Raw genomic sequence first — 14881 nt, forward strand, 5'->3', positions numbered from 1 at the left:
TAGGCACTCATTAAATGGACTGACGGTACCGAAACCAGATGGTACATCATTAGCGGGGGGCGGTCGTGTGATCGCGTTTAGCATGGCCTGATCGTGCCATGCTGGAGGGATGGGAAGTTCTTGACTGTACTATGGCAGAAATGAGTAAAGAGTCAGGCGCGTGGACTTGCGAAAATTTCGATCTTTTTTGGTCCAGCAGCAGTTTTGTCGTATTTACCACCCCGAATCGATTACTATTCGAGGCCTTGAGCGCCGCCTTTTTCGGCGTCGCCCCCCACTATCGCCGGACAAAGCAGCGTGAGATCAATTTTGCGTCACGGTTCCGCGTCCCTGGAAACGTAATGCGTCTTGCTGTTTTCAAGTGGTTGGCAGTTCATTTCCATCCCAACGCCCCCTGGTCAAAGCCAACACGTACAAGCAGGTCGCTGCCATGGGGAACAAGCACTCCATTACCTCGCTGGTCTTCGACATGAAGATCAAGGCTAGAGAACTGGTCGGTGATGAGACAGTCTTCATAATTTTTCTTTTGCGCCTACAATAGCAGCTGAAAGACCCGTTAGCAACCACTAGGAGTAGCCTTTTACTGTCAAGAAGAGATATCGCACGACTATATCGAGCGATTCCTTTATGGCTGAGCCACTAGAGTTTCCAGAAACTCAGCTTAGCTGAATTCGTCCCGTATTTCAAGTATGCGTGTGCCTCAACACGTGCATTTATTGCGTGTATACATGCATGAAGGCGAGCGTAGCAATTCCACTTGTTTGGAGCATTCTACACCAGATAGCAAGCAAACAAATGTGGCACCGCGCGCTACCGTTTGCAGTGTCCGTGGCCACAGTGAATCAACGAGTTATTTCCTCGGGTTTACTGATAACGAAAGAGGAAAACGCTAGGGAAAAATCGAGAAGTTCAACCAAAAAAGCAACTTAAGATGAGCCTCAATCGACGATATCATGCGGGAGGCGGGACCAATATAAATCTCCATGTTCGGGCTTGTGTGTGACCGGTGTGTTTACGTAGCCCGAAGTTTTCCGGGAGCGCTTTGCGTTCTACACCTCGAGGCACATATATGGTGTTTCTCTCAGCAGATAGGTCCGGGTGGCCCGAAACCGAGCATGGGCGTTTCTGCCATCGAGATTCTGACACAGGAAAAGGCGTGTTATCCTCCTTCCTGTTACGTGTATTCTTGACCAGAAACGCCAGAGTGAAAGATGCTATCGCGAGAGCGAGGGTGAGAAGGGGAAAATCAAGGTCGCGTTGCAGAAGAACAATACGGAGGGCGCTAGGTGAGACCACCGATCCGGTTACGTCGAAGATGGGCCTTTACTGGGCTTAGAAAAAGGGGGTTTCCTCCATTCAATCCTGCAGCACGTATCCGCTTTCAGTCACTTGCTTCTGTAACGTACATAGATGTCTGACGGTGCTCAACGGGTATTACATTAATCGGTGTATACCATTTTCACACTGGTTTCTTTTGCTATGGGATGCGAGTGAATATTTGTGGAAATAAACTAACGTACGAACTGCTGTCCATATATGAGTGTACTACTATAACATATTTATGACATGTTCAAAGTGTGCATGATTATCGTGATCAGATGGGTCATATGCAAGGCCCCAAACGCAGCTGCCCGCGGAGTGGATGGAGCCCGTTCACATATAACTACATCACCGACATACACGAGGACAGATTCACATTTCGTGTTACAGCCTGTAGATCAAACGCATCTGTGTTGTTATCCTTGATATCTGCACCAGAATTTTTGCACAGAACTTTATTCGCAAACAGCAGGAAGGGCTGCACTGCCTGCAGCTCTCCTCGAAGCTCGATGCGGTCGCTTCTCGGCTTGACGCAGCCCACCGTTCTCAACAGGTCAGCTGTCACATATACCGAGGACTAGTGCCCGGGCTGGTGCGTTGCTTTAGATGTTTTCGATGAGCGCATTGGAACCAGAGGGCTCAATTAACACGCACGTGGGATGTGAAGTCAACGCATAATTTGCAAACCTGGTTCTGCATCGGGGTCTCATGCGTCTCCTCAGATGAGTAAGCAAATGCGATCAGCAGCATACGGGTTGTCCCACGCGTTGAGAACCTTGGACGGCGGAACCTCCCTGAGGCAAATGGAAGAGTTTGCGAAGCTCTTCGATGACTTGGTAAGGTGTCTTCCAGAGCTGATTCGTAAAGAGGCCGTGCATCCCCTCGTGGGGATGTGTTGTGAAACGTGCACCAAAGTAAAAGCTCGGAGCTCTCGACGACGCTACCCCTACCGCGACCTTCACCACAAGTGGGCCTCTCATGCTGAACGGTCACTTGTCGTGCTCCTTTTTGTGTGTGGGACATCGTCATGCGCTGTGCAGGACGTTCGGAGCGACTCCGTCTCCACCCTCCTTGACGCGTCAACATCCACGTCAATTCCACTGGAACAAGTCGATGATGTGCTGAAGCACGTTGCGCAAACTTCCAATATGCCGATGGGGTCTGGTACGTCACATATTTCTGTTTGCGTGTTGTTGAGTGCTGTACAGACCCAGTGGCGGGCACCTCGTGTGCCTGCTATAGCTGAAGTCTTGCACTTGGCACACACCACTGAAGAACGCAAGCCTGGATGATGTGACTCTGATACGGTTTCCATACAGTTTTATGCATGCCTTGGTTTTGACACGCACCAGTCACAAGCCTATATATATGTATTTCTAGCTGTATTCGGTGTGCGCAGTGACTGTGCAGATAAACAGAGGTCACGCCTGATACGGGTACTGAAAATTTAGCATCGCGTGACTTGACTCTGAGACGAGTGTTAACTTAGGTGCGTGCAGGAAACACGATCTGTGAGCTCTTTCCTCTTTTCAGCATCCATATATTTGTGTTTCGGCTGTACGGGGGTAAACTAGTCCCAGACAGCCTGTTAAGCGACATACTCCCGGCGTGGCGGGAGGGGGGGAAGGGCTTTTAACCGCTACTGCTGGGACTGTATATTACGGTAGTACTATCAAGCCTTTTCTTCCAAATAGATTTAATGGAAAACCTAAAATTCGCATGTTTGATTGACATTTAGCCGCTAATATACAATCATCCAAGATATATTTATCTATCTCAGGTCTATAGTTCTTTAGTTACTTACATGCCTACAGGCTCTATAATGCTAAGCAAATCTAATGGTATGTTATGCAAGATCTTTACAGAACCATTCACTATTTTATATCTACACTTTGTAGAAACCATGTGGATTCGATTTGAGTCATACAGTTCTGGATCGCAGATTCTTTGTACAGAGACGATAGCTACTTATAATGTGATAATAACGATACATGGTCTCTCAATAACTAGCTGAGTGCTTGTACGATAATTATACCAGTGCAGTACCAATTAAGGCATGTAGCATTTCCTATGCTCCTTAACATCACAGCTATGTCAAATTATCGCACCCAGATAACTCCATACCAGTGAACCGGTCTGTAACTCCGCTTCATATCGTACCTGAGTGGTACTTTTTAGCATATTATGCGGTGTTAAAAGTAATCCCATCCAAAACCGGTGGTTTGTTAGTATTTATGTTCTCTCTCATAAACCTACCTCTTTTACCTGAAATTCAGGCTTTGAATACCCGGCACGCTTGGCTTCTATTTGCCACCCGTTTTCCCGTATCACGGAATCTTGTAGCTGTCAGGCATGCTCCAAATTTTCTGCTCCAGGATATGTCGTATCATCCCGGTGTCGCGCACCTTGTTTGCAACCATTTGTCCCAACCGCTCGTTGTTTTGTGCCTTGCCCCGGAAACGATTCATGAAGAGGAATTCTCCCGGACTAGCACCTCTCTCTCGCTCCGAGTAATACAGGGAGGCGACCTTGCCGCTCCTTCACAGCCCGTCTGGCAGAGGCACATCTGTCAGGAAGAGCCCCTCGACAAAAAGCTTGCTGCCTCTGTTTACACAAGGCAGCTGGTAGCTGCGAGCTGGCCTTCCGCTCCACCTGGAGCAGAGGAATCCGCCACCAGGACAGAACAGCCCACCTGTCCACTTGCTGAGCCCACCGTTGTGACGGCCCACAGTATAACTCTCGGCGATTCAGGGCATGTACCCGTAAGTATGAGAGGACTCGGTCTTTTCAGCTCCCTGCACAGAGGCTAGGTGCGCTGTTGCAGTCGGGCAGCGAAGCAACGCTGCCTCAAGCCATCTGGTGTAGAGCAGGGTGAGACATCAGGAGTGTTAGCAGATGAGGCAAAAGCTCGAGCATGCTTCAGGACAGCAGCTGCTCAATCGACCGGGCACTTCCAGCGACCGAGGAACACCGGGAAGTCAGGTGTGTTCACTGCCTTTGCACTGCCTACATCAAGTTTTGGGCAGCATGTCCGACAGAAGGAGTCACCACTTTCTGAGTTCTCCAGATCGGCCTCGCGAGTGTGGACTCACCAAACGTTTAGAGAGTGCGAATCATCTTGTCTGCAAGGGGAGGAGTGGCACAAGACTTCTAGTGCACGTGATGCCACCCCTTGCCAACACTGAAAACCGCGTTATTCCACGTGTGCCAACAGGTCTGGGGTGGCAGTCGATCGCCGCCATCTCATCATCCTCAGCTGTAGATAGGGCAACAACGGGGCGTCTCGGCGGCTTCGTGGCCGTGCGCCTTTCTACCGGCGTGTTCCAGTTCGGCGCCCTGAAGCGCTATGCACTTCTTCATGCTCTGGTATGTGTTTCAAGCTCGACAAACTCTGTCGACATCGTGATGCACGTTTGCTTAGCCGGATTAGGAACGTTGTCAACGCGCCTACCGTACGTGGGCCATGTGCTATTTTCAGTAGTTTCCCATCATGTGAATACTGGCACCAGAGACTCCTTAATGATTTGGTACCGTTTCTTTTGCAAACGTGGCCGCAGTCGCGGATTTCTGGGTCACAACAGAAATCTGCCTACGGTTTCGGGCGGCGAGTACTCCAACTGCAGCCAGACTGAACATGGCTCAGGGGGCGTTACAAATGGCAGTACCGGGAGAGTGAGATGGCACTGCCTAAGGTGAATGTCGCCCTCCAGACCACAGATCAGCTCACGACACGCTCGACATGTTGTCATGCCCCACTAGAGATATGAACAGCAGCATCTTCTGGCGAATATGCAGGACAAACACACGCGTGCGCTGGGCCGCTTGTGATCAGATACATAATTTTCCTGATCTTTCTAGAGCATCACCAGCCCCCGTTCTATGCTTGTGAGAAACGCTTCTAATACCAAATGATATAGCCATGTGTCCTGTGTGTCGCCGTAAGGCTGGGCGTTGTCGAGGGAGAACTGCCTCATCTCTAACCGTAAGCCTTTTTCTGAGCTTCGCCACAAAGATTCTAACAGCCACTACCGGGGAGGTCACCTCCGGACGGTGACAACCCGTGCCCCCACCACGAGACTACTCCCTGGCACTCCTGCCCGAAATATTGCTCGTGCCCGCTAGACATGCAGAACTACGGAGACCCATGAGCACATAAACACTAGAACACCAGACAACGATGAGGACCATCCACACGTAGTACCGACTACTTTACACTCTGCTCGCAGTTCTGCTCGCCGCCCGCTTCAACCATAGCCTATACCTACTTCCCTCCCCGCTCCGCTCCTTCGTTGCTTCCTCAAAGCTTCTTTCAAAGTCAGCGACGGAGCGCCTGAGCTTTCTGCATGTCCTTTCAGGTTCATCGCCACCGCGCGCTTTCCTCCGCGATGCGCAAGAATACCTTATGCATGAGCAGTCATGCAATGCCGTGTCTCCCGGTTTTGCGCTTGTACGGCTTTTCGCAGTGAAGACGGAGGGGAGGGGAGGTGGGCCGTCGAATCACGGAGGAGGGGAAGAAAAAGGGTGTCTGTCCCTAAGAATTCTCGCGTATCTCCAGATTTTTTTCACGTTATGTCCACTGGTTTTCTCGGGAACGACCTCTTCTTCGTCCACTATCTCCCCTCTCATCGACTTTTTGCCGTATTCGTCAAGGTTGAGGAGCGATCCCTTCGCTGGTTTCCGCTCTCGCCTGGCTGTTTTACCTGCTTCTCGCTGTTCAGATTCGGTTTTGTCTTGTACCGAATCCCTACCCAGGCAGCTTGCGCCTCGAAAATCTTTGTACGCACACAGTTCAGGGTGCGCTCGTCTGCTTTCCTCCTCTAGGCATGCTTTCTGTTGCTTGTGACGGGCATGTCGTTTTTCCGCTGATAAAGATGAGCTAGTCAGCCTCCCCGTCACACCGGGGGCATGTCAGCTCTGCTGCGGAACTATGTGAAAGAGCCTCCACGAGAGGACTCACAGAGATTGTGAAACAAACTGCTTTGCAAGAATTCAGTTTACGTTATTTGGTGAAGCCAGCGCTGCCAGACACGCGAGTGCCTTGGCGCACATCCCTGCGTCGGCGCCAAGTGTCTTGGTATACACATCCCACATTGCCCGCGAGAAGCCAGGCTTCTTCTTGTCGGCAATACGGATGTCATGTATAAGCGCGCGATGCTTCCCATCTGAGTGGAATGCAAGACAGGTGATCTACTCTTTGCTTTGGTCTCCGTCTGCCCTCTGTCATCCGTGACGACACCTGTCTGGCGTCCATATGCCGTCAGACAACGCGGAGACTGCTTCTGGCGGTCTTCGTATGCTATCATAATTTCCCTGACTGAGAGAAATTCTGAGACGAGAAAATAGTTAAAATAAGGCACTCATCTGTCTCTCCTGCACCTGCTGAACTTCACTCACGGCCTTTTTTCTTCAAGACGCCGTCGCGCCGACCCCTCTCTCTTTGATCCAGTGCCCACTCGTTACGAGTAACGTGTGCCCGTGGATGGATTCATCCGGATGCTACAGTCCGCCACCCACCTCCGTCTCCCACAACACAGTGCATTCAGAGGCCTGTCGTTCGCATCCTTAACGCGGACGCTCAATTACGACCGGCTTGACCAGTGAACCATTGCAACGTTGGACCGCTTGATCAGGCGGAGGTATCTTGTTCTTTCTTTCTCCGCTTCTTTCCGATAGCAGAACATTTCCCCACCTCCCAGTGGCTCTTTTTTCTTCTCAACGTTTCGTCATTTTGCTTTTTTCCTTCACACGCTGCAGAGGCCACAGCCGGGGTGGCTGCCCGCACCACTAACGAGCATTCTCGCCCCAGAAGGCGGCCGCCGAGGAGATCTTCTCCTCGCTGTAGAGTGTCTCCTTGAAAAGATTACACACATCCAGAGGCTGAGGAGGCTCGTTTGATATTTCTGTGTCTTGTGTACGTCGTCGGCCGGACGTCGAGGCCACTTTTTTCCAAGCTGAAGTTTCTTCCAGCAACCGATTCGATTTCGCGAAGCATTTCGAACGCGTTTACTCTCAAGATAGTTTTCCTTTCATTTTCGAATATGTCGAACTCTCTGGGATCGTTTCTTCTGGCAGGGCTGATGCAGCCTCTTCTCGGCACCATCCAGAACTGGACGTCGAAGAAGCGCAAGGAGCGAGAAGATGAATTCGACGACAGCACCGGAGGCGTCTGCGGGCTTCGCCCTGCGGCGGGGGGTGCATCCGGAGGGCGAGGCCTGCGGCGAGCGGCGGTTTCCAGGGTTCCCTCAGGCTGCTTGCTGCGGCAAGGCGGCAGAATCATTCCGTTGGACAGTGCCCCTGAAGGAGGCAGCGGCCGAGCCAACCTTGCGGGCCTATCGGCGGCGTCCAGGTCGGGCGCGCCCGCCGCCAAGAGACGCCGAGGCTCCGCCGGAAAAAGACTGAAAGCATCAAGTGGAGGCCTTCAGACCAGCGAGGGACCTGAGAACTCCGCGGAGACGGCGCTTGGCCTCCCCGCCAACGGACAAGAGCGGCAGGACGCCGAGGCGAAGACGAAACGCGGCAAGGCACCAAAGAGGAAGCTGAAGAAAGGACCACAGAAAGATGCGATTTCCGAGTTGACAGGAAGCGAGAATCGAATGGTGCCGGAACAGGAAGCTTTACATGAGCGGGCTCTGCAGGCTTCCGAAAGAGCGCTTCTCTGCGCAGAAAATGGCCCCCGCGCTGCCCTCTCCGTCTCTGCCTCGAGACTCGCTGGGTCGTCCGTGCCCGCCGACGTGGGGGGATCGAGTCACGTAAGAAGCGCTTCGACGGATGGCTTCTTGAGGGAGGCACCGGGAGAGGCAGCTGCGAGAAACGGGTCGGCAGTCTCCTCGGCGCCTCCTCTCCTCCCCAGTGGACCCACGCTCCAAAAATACGGGCGGCCAGGGAGTTTCGCGACCGCAGCATTCCCGTCTGTTCTTTCCGCGTCCTCGGCGTTGTCGGCTCCCAGTTCTTCGTTCCTTCTCACACGTACCACCAGCGATGCTGGAGAGAGAGAAAGAGACCTCAGGCGACCCCAACCCGCATCCCTTCCTTCGTCTCTCGATTCGCAGGTGAACCAGCGCGACGATCTTCCAGGATCCGCCTCTCTGCGTCTCCTTGCTCAGCCAATCGATAAGCCAGTTCCGCGAAGCGACATTAGCGCCGCAGACGGCGGCCTTCGCTTTGCAGGCGACCGAGGAGAGGGTGCAGCCCCTAATTTCCAAATAGGGAGAGAAGCGGACGAGAAGGGCAGCAACTCGCAGCTCTCGCGATTCCTGCGGCCGCTGTCGTCACTGAGCGCCGCGTCGTCTTCCACCGCCGCGTCCGCCAAGACCTGTGGGACTAGCCGAAGCGCTTCCTCAGCCTGCGAGTCCTTCTCGTGCGCGCCCGACGCCGGGGCCCAAGAGATTGTCTCTTCTTCGATGCCAAGCACCGGCCTTCGGGAGGACGGAGTGAAGCTGACGAAGAACGTCTGGGGCTTGTTTGGTGAGGGCGCGCGATTACATGGCGAGGAGACTGTCGACTCCTGCTGCGCTGGACACCAGCTGAGCGCGCAGAACAGAGACTTAGCTTGCGATGTGAGCCGCGGAGGCGAGGACAAGGAGAATCAAGCCCTGCAAGACGACGACGGCTGTGGCGAGTCACGGGAGAGGACTGAGGTGTTTGGCCATCGCGTTCTCCGTCCTCTCCGAAGCAAAAACCTTCACGAAAACTACGACGCGCTGATCGACATTGTCGCCTTCGCCAAACGCAGGTCCGTCGCGTGCAGGGTTTGCAAGGTTTCCTGGGCGGTGTTGTCTAGGCGAGATTGCAAAAGAACAGGAGACCTGCCTTCTTTCTGTGGCCCTGGGTGTCTCACTCCGCTGGGTTCTCCATAGAGGCCGGGGAAGGGGGAAAGGTGCGCGATCTCTATCGTTCTTCTTTTTCGTGCTTCCGTGTTCTATAGTTCGCAACTTTCGTCCATAATCCTCGTTTAGTTGTAAAATTGCACACTCCTAGTTTTTTTTCTCTTTAGCCTGTTTGAATTCGCCTCCCTGCTGCAGTGTGTTTGCCTTCAATTCTCTTTCCAGTTCTTGTGCTTTCGGCGACCTGCGCGCGTGCGTGCAGGTGCGAGAGGGAGACGATGGAGCTGCTTCGCAAGGACGTGCAGATTCTGTACTATGCGCGAGGCCTGCACCATCCGTCCCACGTGAAGACGTTTCAGAGGCAGCACGACCACGCGCAGGGCTCGGTCGCGCCTGCAGTCCCGCCGTCGGCTTCGGCAAGCTCGTCGTCTCTTCCGTCAGTCACTGCGGCGCTGGCGGCAGGAGCGCATCCGCACAGCTGTCCCTCGTGGGCCACGCGCGAGGAACTGCGCGCCGCTGTGAGGCGGCAAGACGAGTTGAATCCCTTCACGGTGTTTGGCGAGGCACCCCCCGAGTTGGTGTTGTCGGAGATTTACGACCAGCGCCACTACACGCACGTCTCCGCCCAGACGCGCGCCTCCCATCCGGTGATTTCTCGGCTCGCCGCGACGCACAGTTCCGGCGACGCGACCCGGGCCCAAGACGACGAAGAAGAACGGCAGCACGATCTGCAGAAGCGGCAGCTGCAGGACTCGCTGAGGGAGCGGACCGCGCGGCGAGAAATCACGCCGGAGGAAGCCAAGCGGCTGTGGATGGAGGCTATGGAGGAGTTCCAGCGCAAGAGAGCCGAACGGGGAGCTGGGCGAGGCAGGGACGCGGTGTCTCAGGCCATTCAACAGGAGCTGGTGAAGTACGGCTTCGCTCGCCAACTCGACGTCAGCGTCTTCCGCGAGAGGCTGCTGCCCGCGCTCGAGGCCTGGTGGAAGGGACAGTGCGACGTCGAGCTGGACTGGAGACACGACCCGCTTACCAGCGAAGAGTGCGTCTGGTACGCCGAAGCGATGCAGGCGCTGACCGACGCCACTGAAGTTATGACCGTCAAGCAGCTCTGCTTCTGCCCGACGCCGCCGCCGTACAAGCCCTGGTCGTGGACCGACAGCCGCTTTCGTCTCAGGCAGAAAACCGAGGCTCGCAAGCGCGAACGCGCCCTGCGGCAGCGAAGGCGCTCGGAAGAGGATCGCCAGGGGCAAGTCGAACGCGAAGCCGCACTGGCAGCGCAGGATCCCTGGAAGGTGGCGCAAACTCCGCCCGCCTCGGGGTTCTGCCAGGGAGCAGACGGCAGAGGCTGCATGAGCGCCAGGAAGCGGTCGCGAGCTCGTGGGAGATGCGCAGGCGAAGGCATCGCGCGACAGAAGAGCAGCGAGGCAAAGGGCGTCCAAGAAGGCGCGGCGGGCAGCGCGTTTCTGCTCACGTACGGCCCTGGCGACGAAGGCCGCACGCTGAGTCACGCAGCGCTAGGGAGAGAAGAGAGGCTCGGTCTCGCCGGAGGAGGCGCGAGAGGCGACAATGACGCCAGCTACGACCCTCTCTCCGAGGGCTCGCCGATCACACCTCAGATACGCCGAGGCGTCGGCGGACAGCTTGTGGTGATCACACGCCGCGCCGGCCTCTCTCAGGAGCACGCCTCCCGGGGGACAGGTGCTGAGGGTCCTTCAGGAGCTTGCGATGTGACAGGCGACCGCGAATCGAAGCGCCTGAAGCCCAGCACTGCAGGCGGCACTACGCCGGCTTCTTTTTTTCCAACTAAAGTGCCGAGCTCTTTCGCACCCGCGGTTTCCTCGGCGTCCTCCACTTCCGGAACCTCGACCTGGCACTTTTCTTCCGCCTTTCTGGGAGCGAAGAGCCAGGGGCTCATGGACTCCCGAGATGCCGGCGTTGCCAATTCTGCCTCCGCGGCGTGGGCAGCGGCGAAGCACCGCGGTGCGCGCGCCTACCACTGCAATACTCCGCCGAAGAAGACGGGAATGCGTTCGGCTTTGGAGAGACGCGCGGCGGCGACGGCCGCAGCCGCGGCGGCGGCAGTGACGAGCTGGACGGGAAGTCGGCCTCATATGTCTCCGGACACCGCGATCAGGATGTCTCCTGGCTTTTTTTCGAACAAAACGCTTCCAGCCACGCAGTGGTGGCCGCGGAGTCAGGCTTTCAAAGGCTCCCAGCTGTTCTCGCCGTTTTCCACCGCAGTGAACGGCGGCAAAGACGCGAAAGCGCCGTCAGCCTTTCCCGGGCTCTCTCAGGAGGCTCGAGCGCTTGGACAGAAGTTGCCAGCAGCGACTGGATCAGGGTCCCGCGCCGGACTGGCGTCCGCTGCCGCGCGGCCAGCTGAAGGCCTGTGGACAAGAATGGAACAGGCTGCGGCGCGGCAAGCGGGAAAGAGTGTCTACTGCCGCCCTTTGGCTGCCGCTCCAAAAGCTCGTCTCTCGATCGGCCGCGTGTACGGGGTCAGGCACGACTTGGGTCGGGCTCCGTACTCATATTGGTCTGCATTTGCAGACTCACGGAATGCCCTTCGCGCCACCGGCACGTTGGCAGGAGAGGGCGCAGAAGCTGCGGGTCCCATGCGAAGGCGGTCCAAAGGCCGCGCCGAGGGGGGGCAGACGAACGAAGGCAGCTGTGGCCGCCTGTGACTTAGAAAGACAGTGGTGTCGGGCGTTTTGCTGCTTGATCTTATGAGGGAGTCTCCATAGGCAGCGCCCGAGGTCTCGTGCACACATGCCTCAGGGGTGCAGACGGGCGACAGATGCAGTTCCGGAACTAGGTAGTCTTTCACATATATGGCTGCTCGCGGTAGTAGCACTCGGAGCAGGATATGCAACTCGTAGGGTTTTCCCTTGTGGACGCCTGTGCTTCGTCCCACGTGGAGACCAAACACTTTTCCTACTCACGCTAACGCGTTCCACACGTGTGTGCCGGTCACCGACTCTTGCATTCATGCATGACACTCTCTTACAAGATGTGTAACGAATTCCATAATGTATTCAGACCGGGACCTGACAGACGCGGAGCAGCAACGCACGGCATCACATTTGCGCAGTGAACTGTTTCTCGCCAGCGCTGCAGTGCGTATGTGACACTCCATGCAAACATGTATTTTAGTCGCGGTCGAATTAGTCTTTGCCAGCATGCTGCACCCGAAAGAGACCGGTGCATTCACTCTCTAGCTTCCCTCTGTTTACACCAAACTAGGAACTGCCTTGCTAAATAAATTGCTAAGCAAGATTACTGATTCCTCGCACGGCATCCTAGTGTGAGACGCGTTCACGACTTGCTGCTGTGGCATGCCTTCACAACGAAGTCAGTAGTGTGCACCGCAGCCGCGCTTGAGATCGCCAACCACCACGAAAACGTTTAGCTAGTAATCGCTTTCTCAGGAGATCAAGTCAAATCCAGATATGCTCGGAAGGGAAGCTTTGGCTGAGCAACTTACTGCTTTGCCGAGTCCGACGGGTTGCACAGAGGCAGGGGCCACGATGCTGAAGCTGACTGTTGCCGACCAGTTTCTCTGGACACAGTTGATGTTGTCGCACTCATCAGACGTTTCCTCATGTGGGCAATATATACATATAGTCATGCTTACACTTGGGGCACACTGAGAAGATGGCAAAGGAAAAAAGTTTGTCTTCTGTCGATTTTGATACGGTTGAGAAGAGACGGAGTCAGTTCAGGCATGCTTCGCTCCAAGCGTGGAGCTCCTAGTCGCCATAACCTTAGAATTCGCGACTAAGACGTTGCATCTCTGCAAAATTCCTTTGTCGCCAGATTGCACGCCTCGATTGGTGACTACAAAAGGAAGGCAATGCCAAGAACGAGCAGGAACCCGGGGACGGCAAGTCTGGATGGAGGAGTACCCCCGGCGCCAGATACAGAACCATCAACCTTGATCCTCACAGCGCACCATGCTCCATCTTGCGCGTTCTCAGGCTTGCCAGAAGTCGCTGAACACTTGTAGCACACCGTTGGAGGGGTCGAAGGCAATTCCTCCACGCGGAAGGTGTAGGCCGAAGCGACGATTTCCACCTTGGCAGACGGAAGTTTTGCTGGCAGCTCCACTAGGCCTGTGCACGACTCGTCATACGCAGTCTGTGAAGCCTTCGTCGGGGAAAAGAACGGGATATCCGTGTCGCACTTGAAGGTTAATTTGCTTGTTTCGGCAGTTATATCCAACTCCAAGTTCTTCTTCGTACTCGTGCACGTTGTCCGCAGTTGGAACAAACAGGGAGAAATGCCACACTTCATCGTTTATTTCGATCACGACAGGACCTGTGTACGTCTGTCCACAGAACGTTGAAACTAGGACCCGCCTTGTGACATTGATGTAGGTTCACTTTCCGCTGATGTTGTGAAGAAGCCGCTGACGGGTGGATATGTAGGAAATAGCTGACGCGATAATTGTGTCTACTCGTGCGTTGCACCCGGGGAGTGACAGGCAAGAAAAGGAAGTCTCAGTAAGCCACCGCGCACAGATGGCGCTTGGAAGTGCTGACTCCGTCGCTGACGTAGTCTCTCCACGCTCAAGCTTCAGTAAAACAAAACAAAGAACGCAAACGGGCTGCGGCAGCTCCTCTGAAGAGCCTTGGCCATAGCATGCCAAAAGGGGAAAGCTACGGACTGGGGTACTCATTGATTGCAGCTGGATCATCAGGAACTGTGGCCGTGACGAGACAGGCAGGTGTCGTGAAGAGGGAAGCCTCGTCCGGCTCCACTTCGTTACCGTACTCATGTGCTGCGACGCGCACTACCTCGCGTCAGAATGAGCGTGCTTCCAGCTTCAGCGCCTCTAGTGTTCCCACTTCCCCGTGTTCGGGCGGTTCGTCGTGCTCAAGCGGTGGCAGACTCGGATGCTGGGGCCCATCTGCTCCGGAGGTCGGATCCGGGGCGCCGGGGACCCTCTGCTTGGGACACCGGGCTGCGTCTCTCCTTCGTTGCCCCACTCTGACCTGTTTTCTGCGTCATCAACAGCCTGCGCTGGTTCCACGTCGTTCGGCTGTCTATCCAAGACTGGCGACCCACCTCAGACGGATTAGGTGTCAGCCCGACAGCCTTTTCCTGTGCACGGACCAACTTGTCCTTCGCCCCAGATGGGGATTTGAGTTGGGTGAAAAGCCCACCAAACTGTAGCACATAAATATCCTCAGCTGAGCCAAGACTTGCTTGGTCGTCTTCGACTCCACTCAGCCTCTCAGGATGCGCATCCTCTCGGTGATACGCATCCTGGCCGCACGCGGAATACACCGTCTGCTGCGTGTCAGGAAGTCTCGATATCGTTAGTTTCGCAAGCACAGGGGTTTCACGGGCACTCGTTTCTGACAGTGTACCTTGGACTTGCACCACCAATCCTGCTCCAAATGCCTTTTCCAGGTCCGCTGTCTCCGTCGGCGCGAGGGTTCTTTTTTCGAAGAAATTGCGTCCCGCAATGCCAGTTACTTCTGGGCGGACATGCGGAGTTGACGGGTCACAGATGAACGCTGCCTGTCGTGTTTGAGGATCCACCGTGACAAATATGCCTTCTCCAGTGCCGGCAAACTGCACGTGATCGCTTCGACATCTTCATGCAGCGCCCCTGTGGCAAGTACAATTTCTGACACAAGCATGGAAACGACGAAGGCACAGGCCATCGCCCTTCTAGGGTAGCCGGCAACAACCGTCTTCATTGGCGTCGGAGTCTTTGGTCCAGACGGCAT

General features: G+C 55.2%; 4 protein-coding genes across 4 annotated transcripts; 2 read left to right on the forward strand and 2 right to left on the reverse strand.

Annotated features, from left to right (window-relative positions):
* Window positions 1-430: 430 nt before the first annotated feature.
* Window positions 431-3294, forward strand: BESB_079280 (SNF7 family protein; the record flags this gene model as incomplete). The annotated part of the gene is made up of 6 exons (XM_029366290.1): window positions 431-493; window positions 1195-1286; window positions 1759-1873; window positions 2043-2156; window positions 2361-2484; window positions 3263-3294. The coding sequence occupies 6 exons, from the start codon at window positions 431-433 to the stop codon at window positions 3292-3294; spliced, it is 540 nt and encodes a 179-aa protein (XP_029217721.1).
* Window positions 3295-7358: 4064 nt separating this feature from the next.
* On the forward strand, window positions 7359-11827 carry BESB_079290 (uncharacterized protein; the record flags this gene model as incomplete). The annotated part of the gene is made up of 2 exons (XM_029366291.1): window positions 7359-9052; window positions 9406-11827. 2 exons carry the CDS (start codon window positions 7359-7361, stop codon window positions 11825-11827), a joined length of 4116 nt encoding a protein of 1371 aa, XP_029217722.1.
* A 1153-nt stretch (window positions 11828-12980) lies between these two features.
* On the reverse strand, window positions 12981-13436 carry BESB_079300 (SAG-related sequence SRS52C; the record flags this gene model as incomplete). The annotated part of the gene is made up of 1 exon (XM_029366292.1): window positions 12981-13436. The coding sequence occupies one exon, from the start codon at window positions 13434-13436 to the stop codon at window positions 12981-12983; it is 456 nt and encodes a 151-aa protein (XP_029217723.1).
* Window positions 13437-14620: 1184 nt separating this feature from the next.
* On the reverse strand, window positions 14621-14881 carry BESB_079310 (uncharacterized protein; the record flags this gene model as incomplete). Its single annotated transcript, XM_029366293.1, has 1 exon — window positions 14621-14881. One exon carries the CDS (start codon window positions 14879-14881, stop codon window positions 14621-14623), a length of 261 nt encoding a protein of 86 aa, XP_029217724.1.

This window comes from Besnoitia besnoiti, chromosome VII (genome assembly GCF_002563875.1).
Source record: "Besnoitia besnoiti strain Bb-Ger1 chromosome VII, whole genome shotgun sequence".
Taxonomy (NCBI): Eukaryota; Apicomplexa; class Conoidasida; order Eucoccidiorida; family Sarcocystidae; genus Besnoitia; species Besnoitia besnoiti.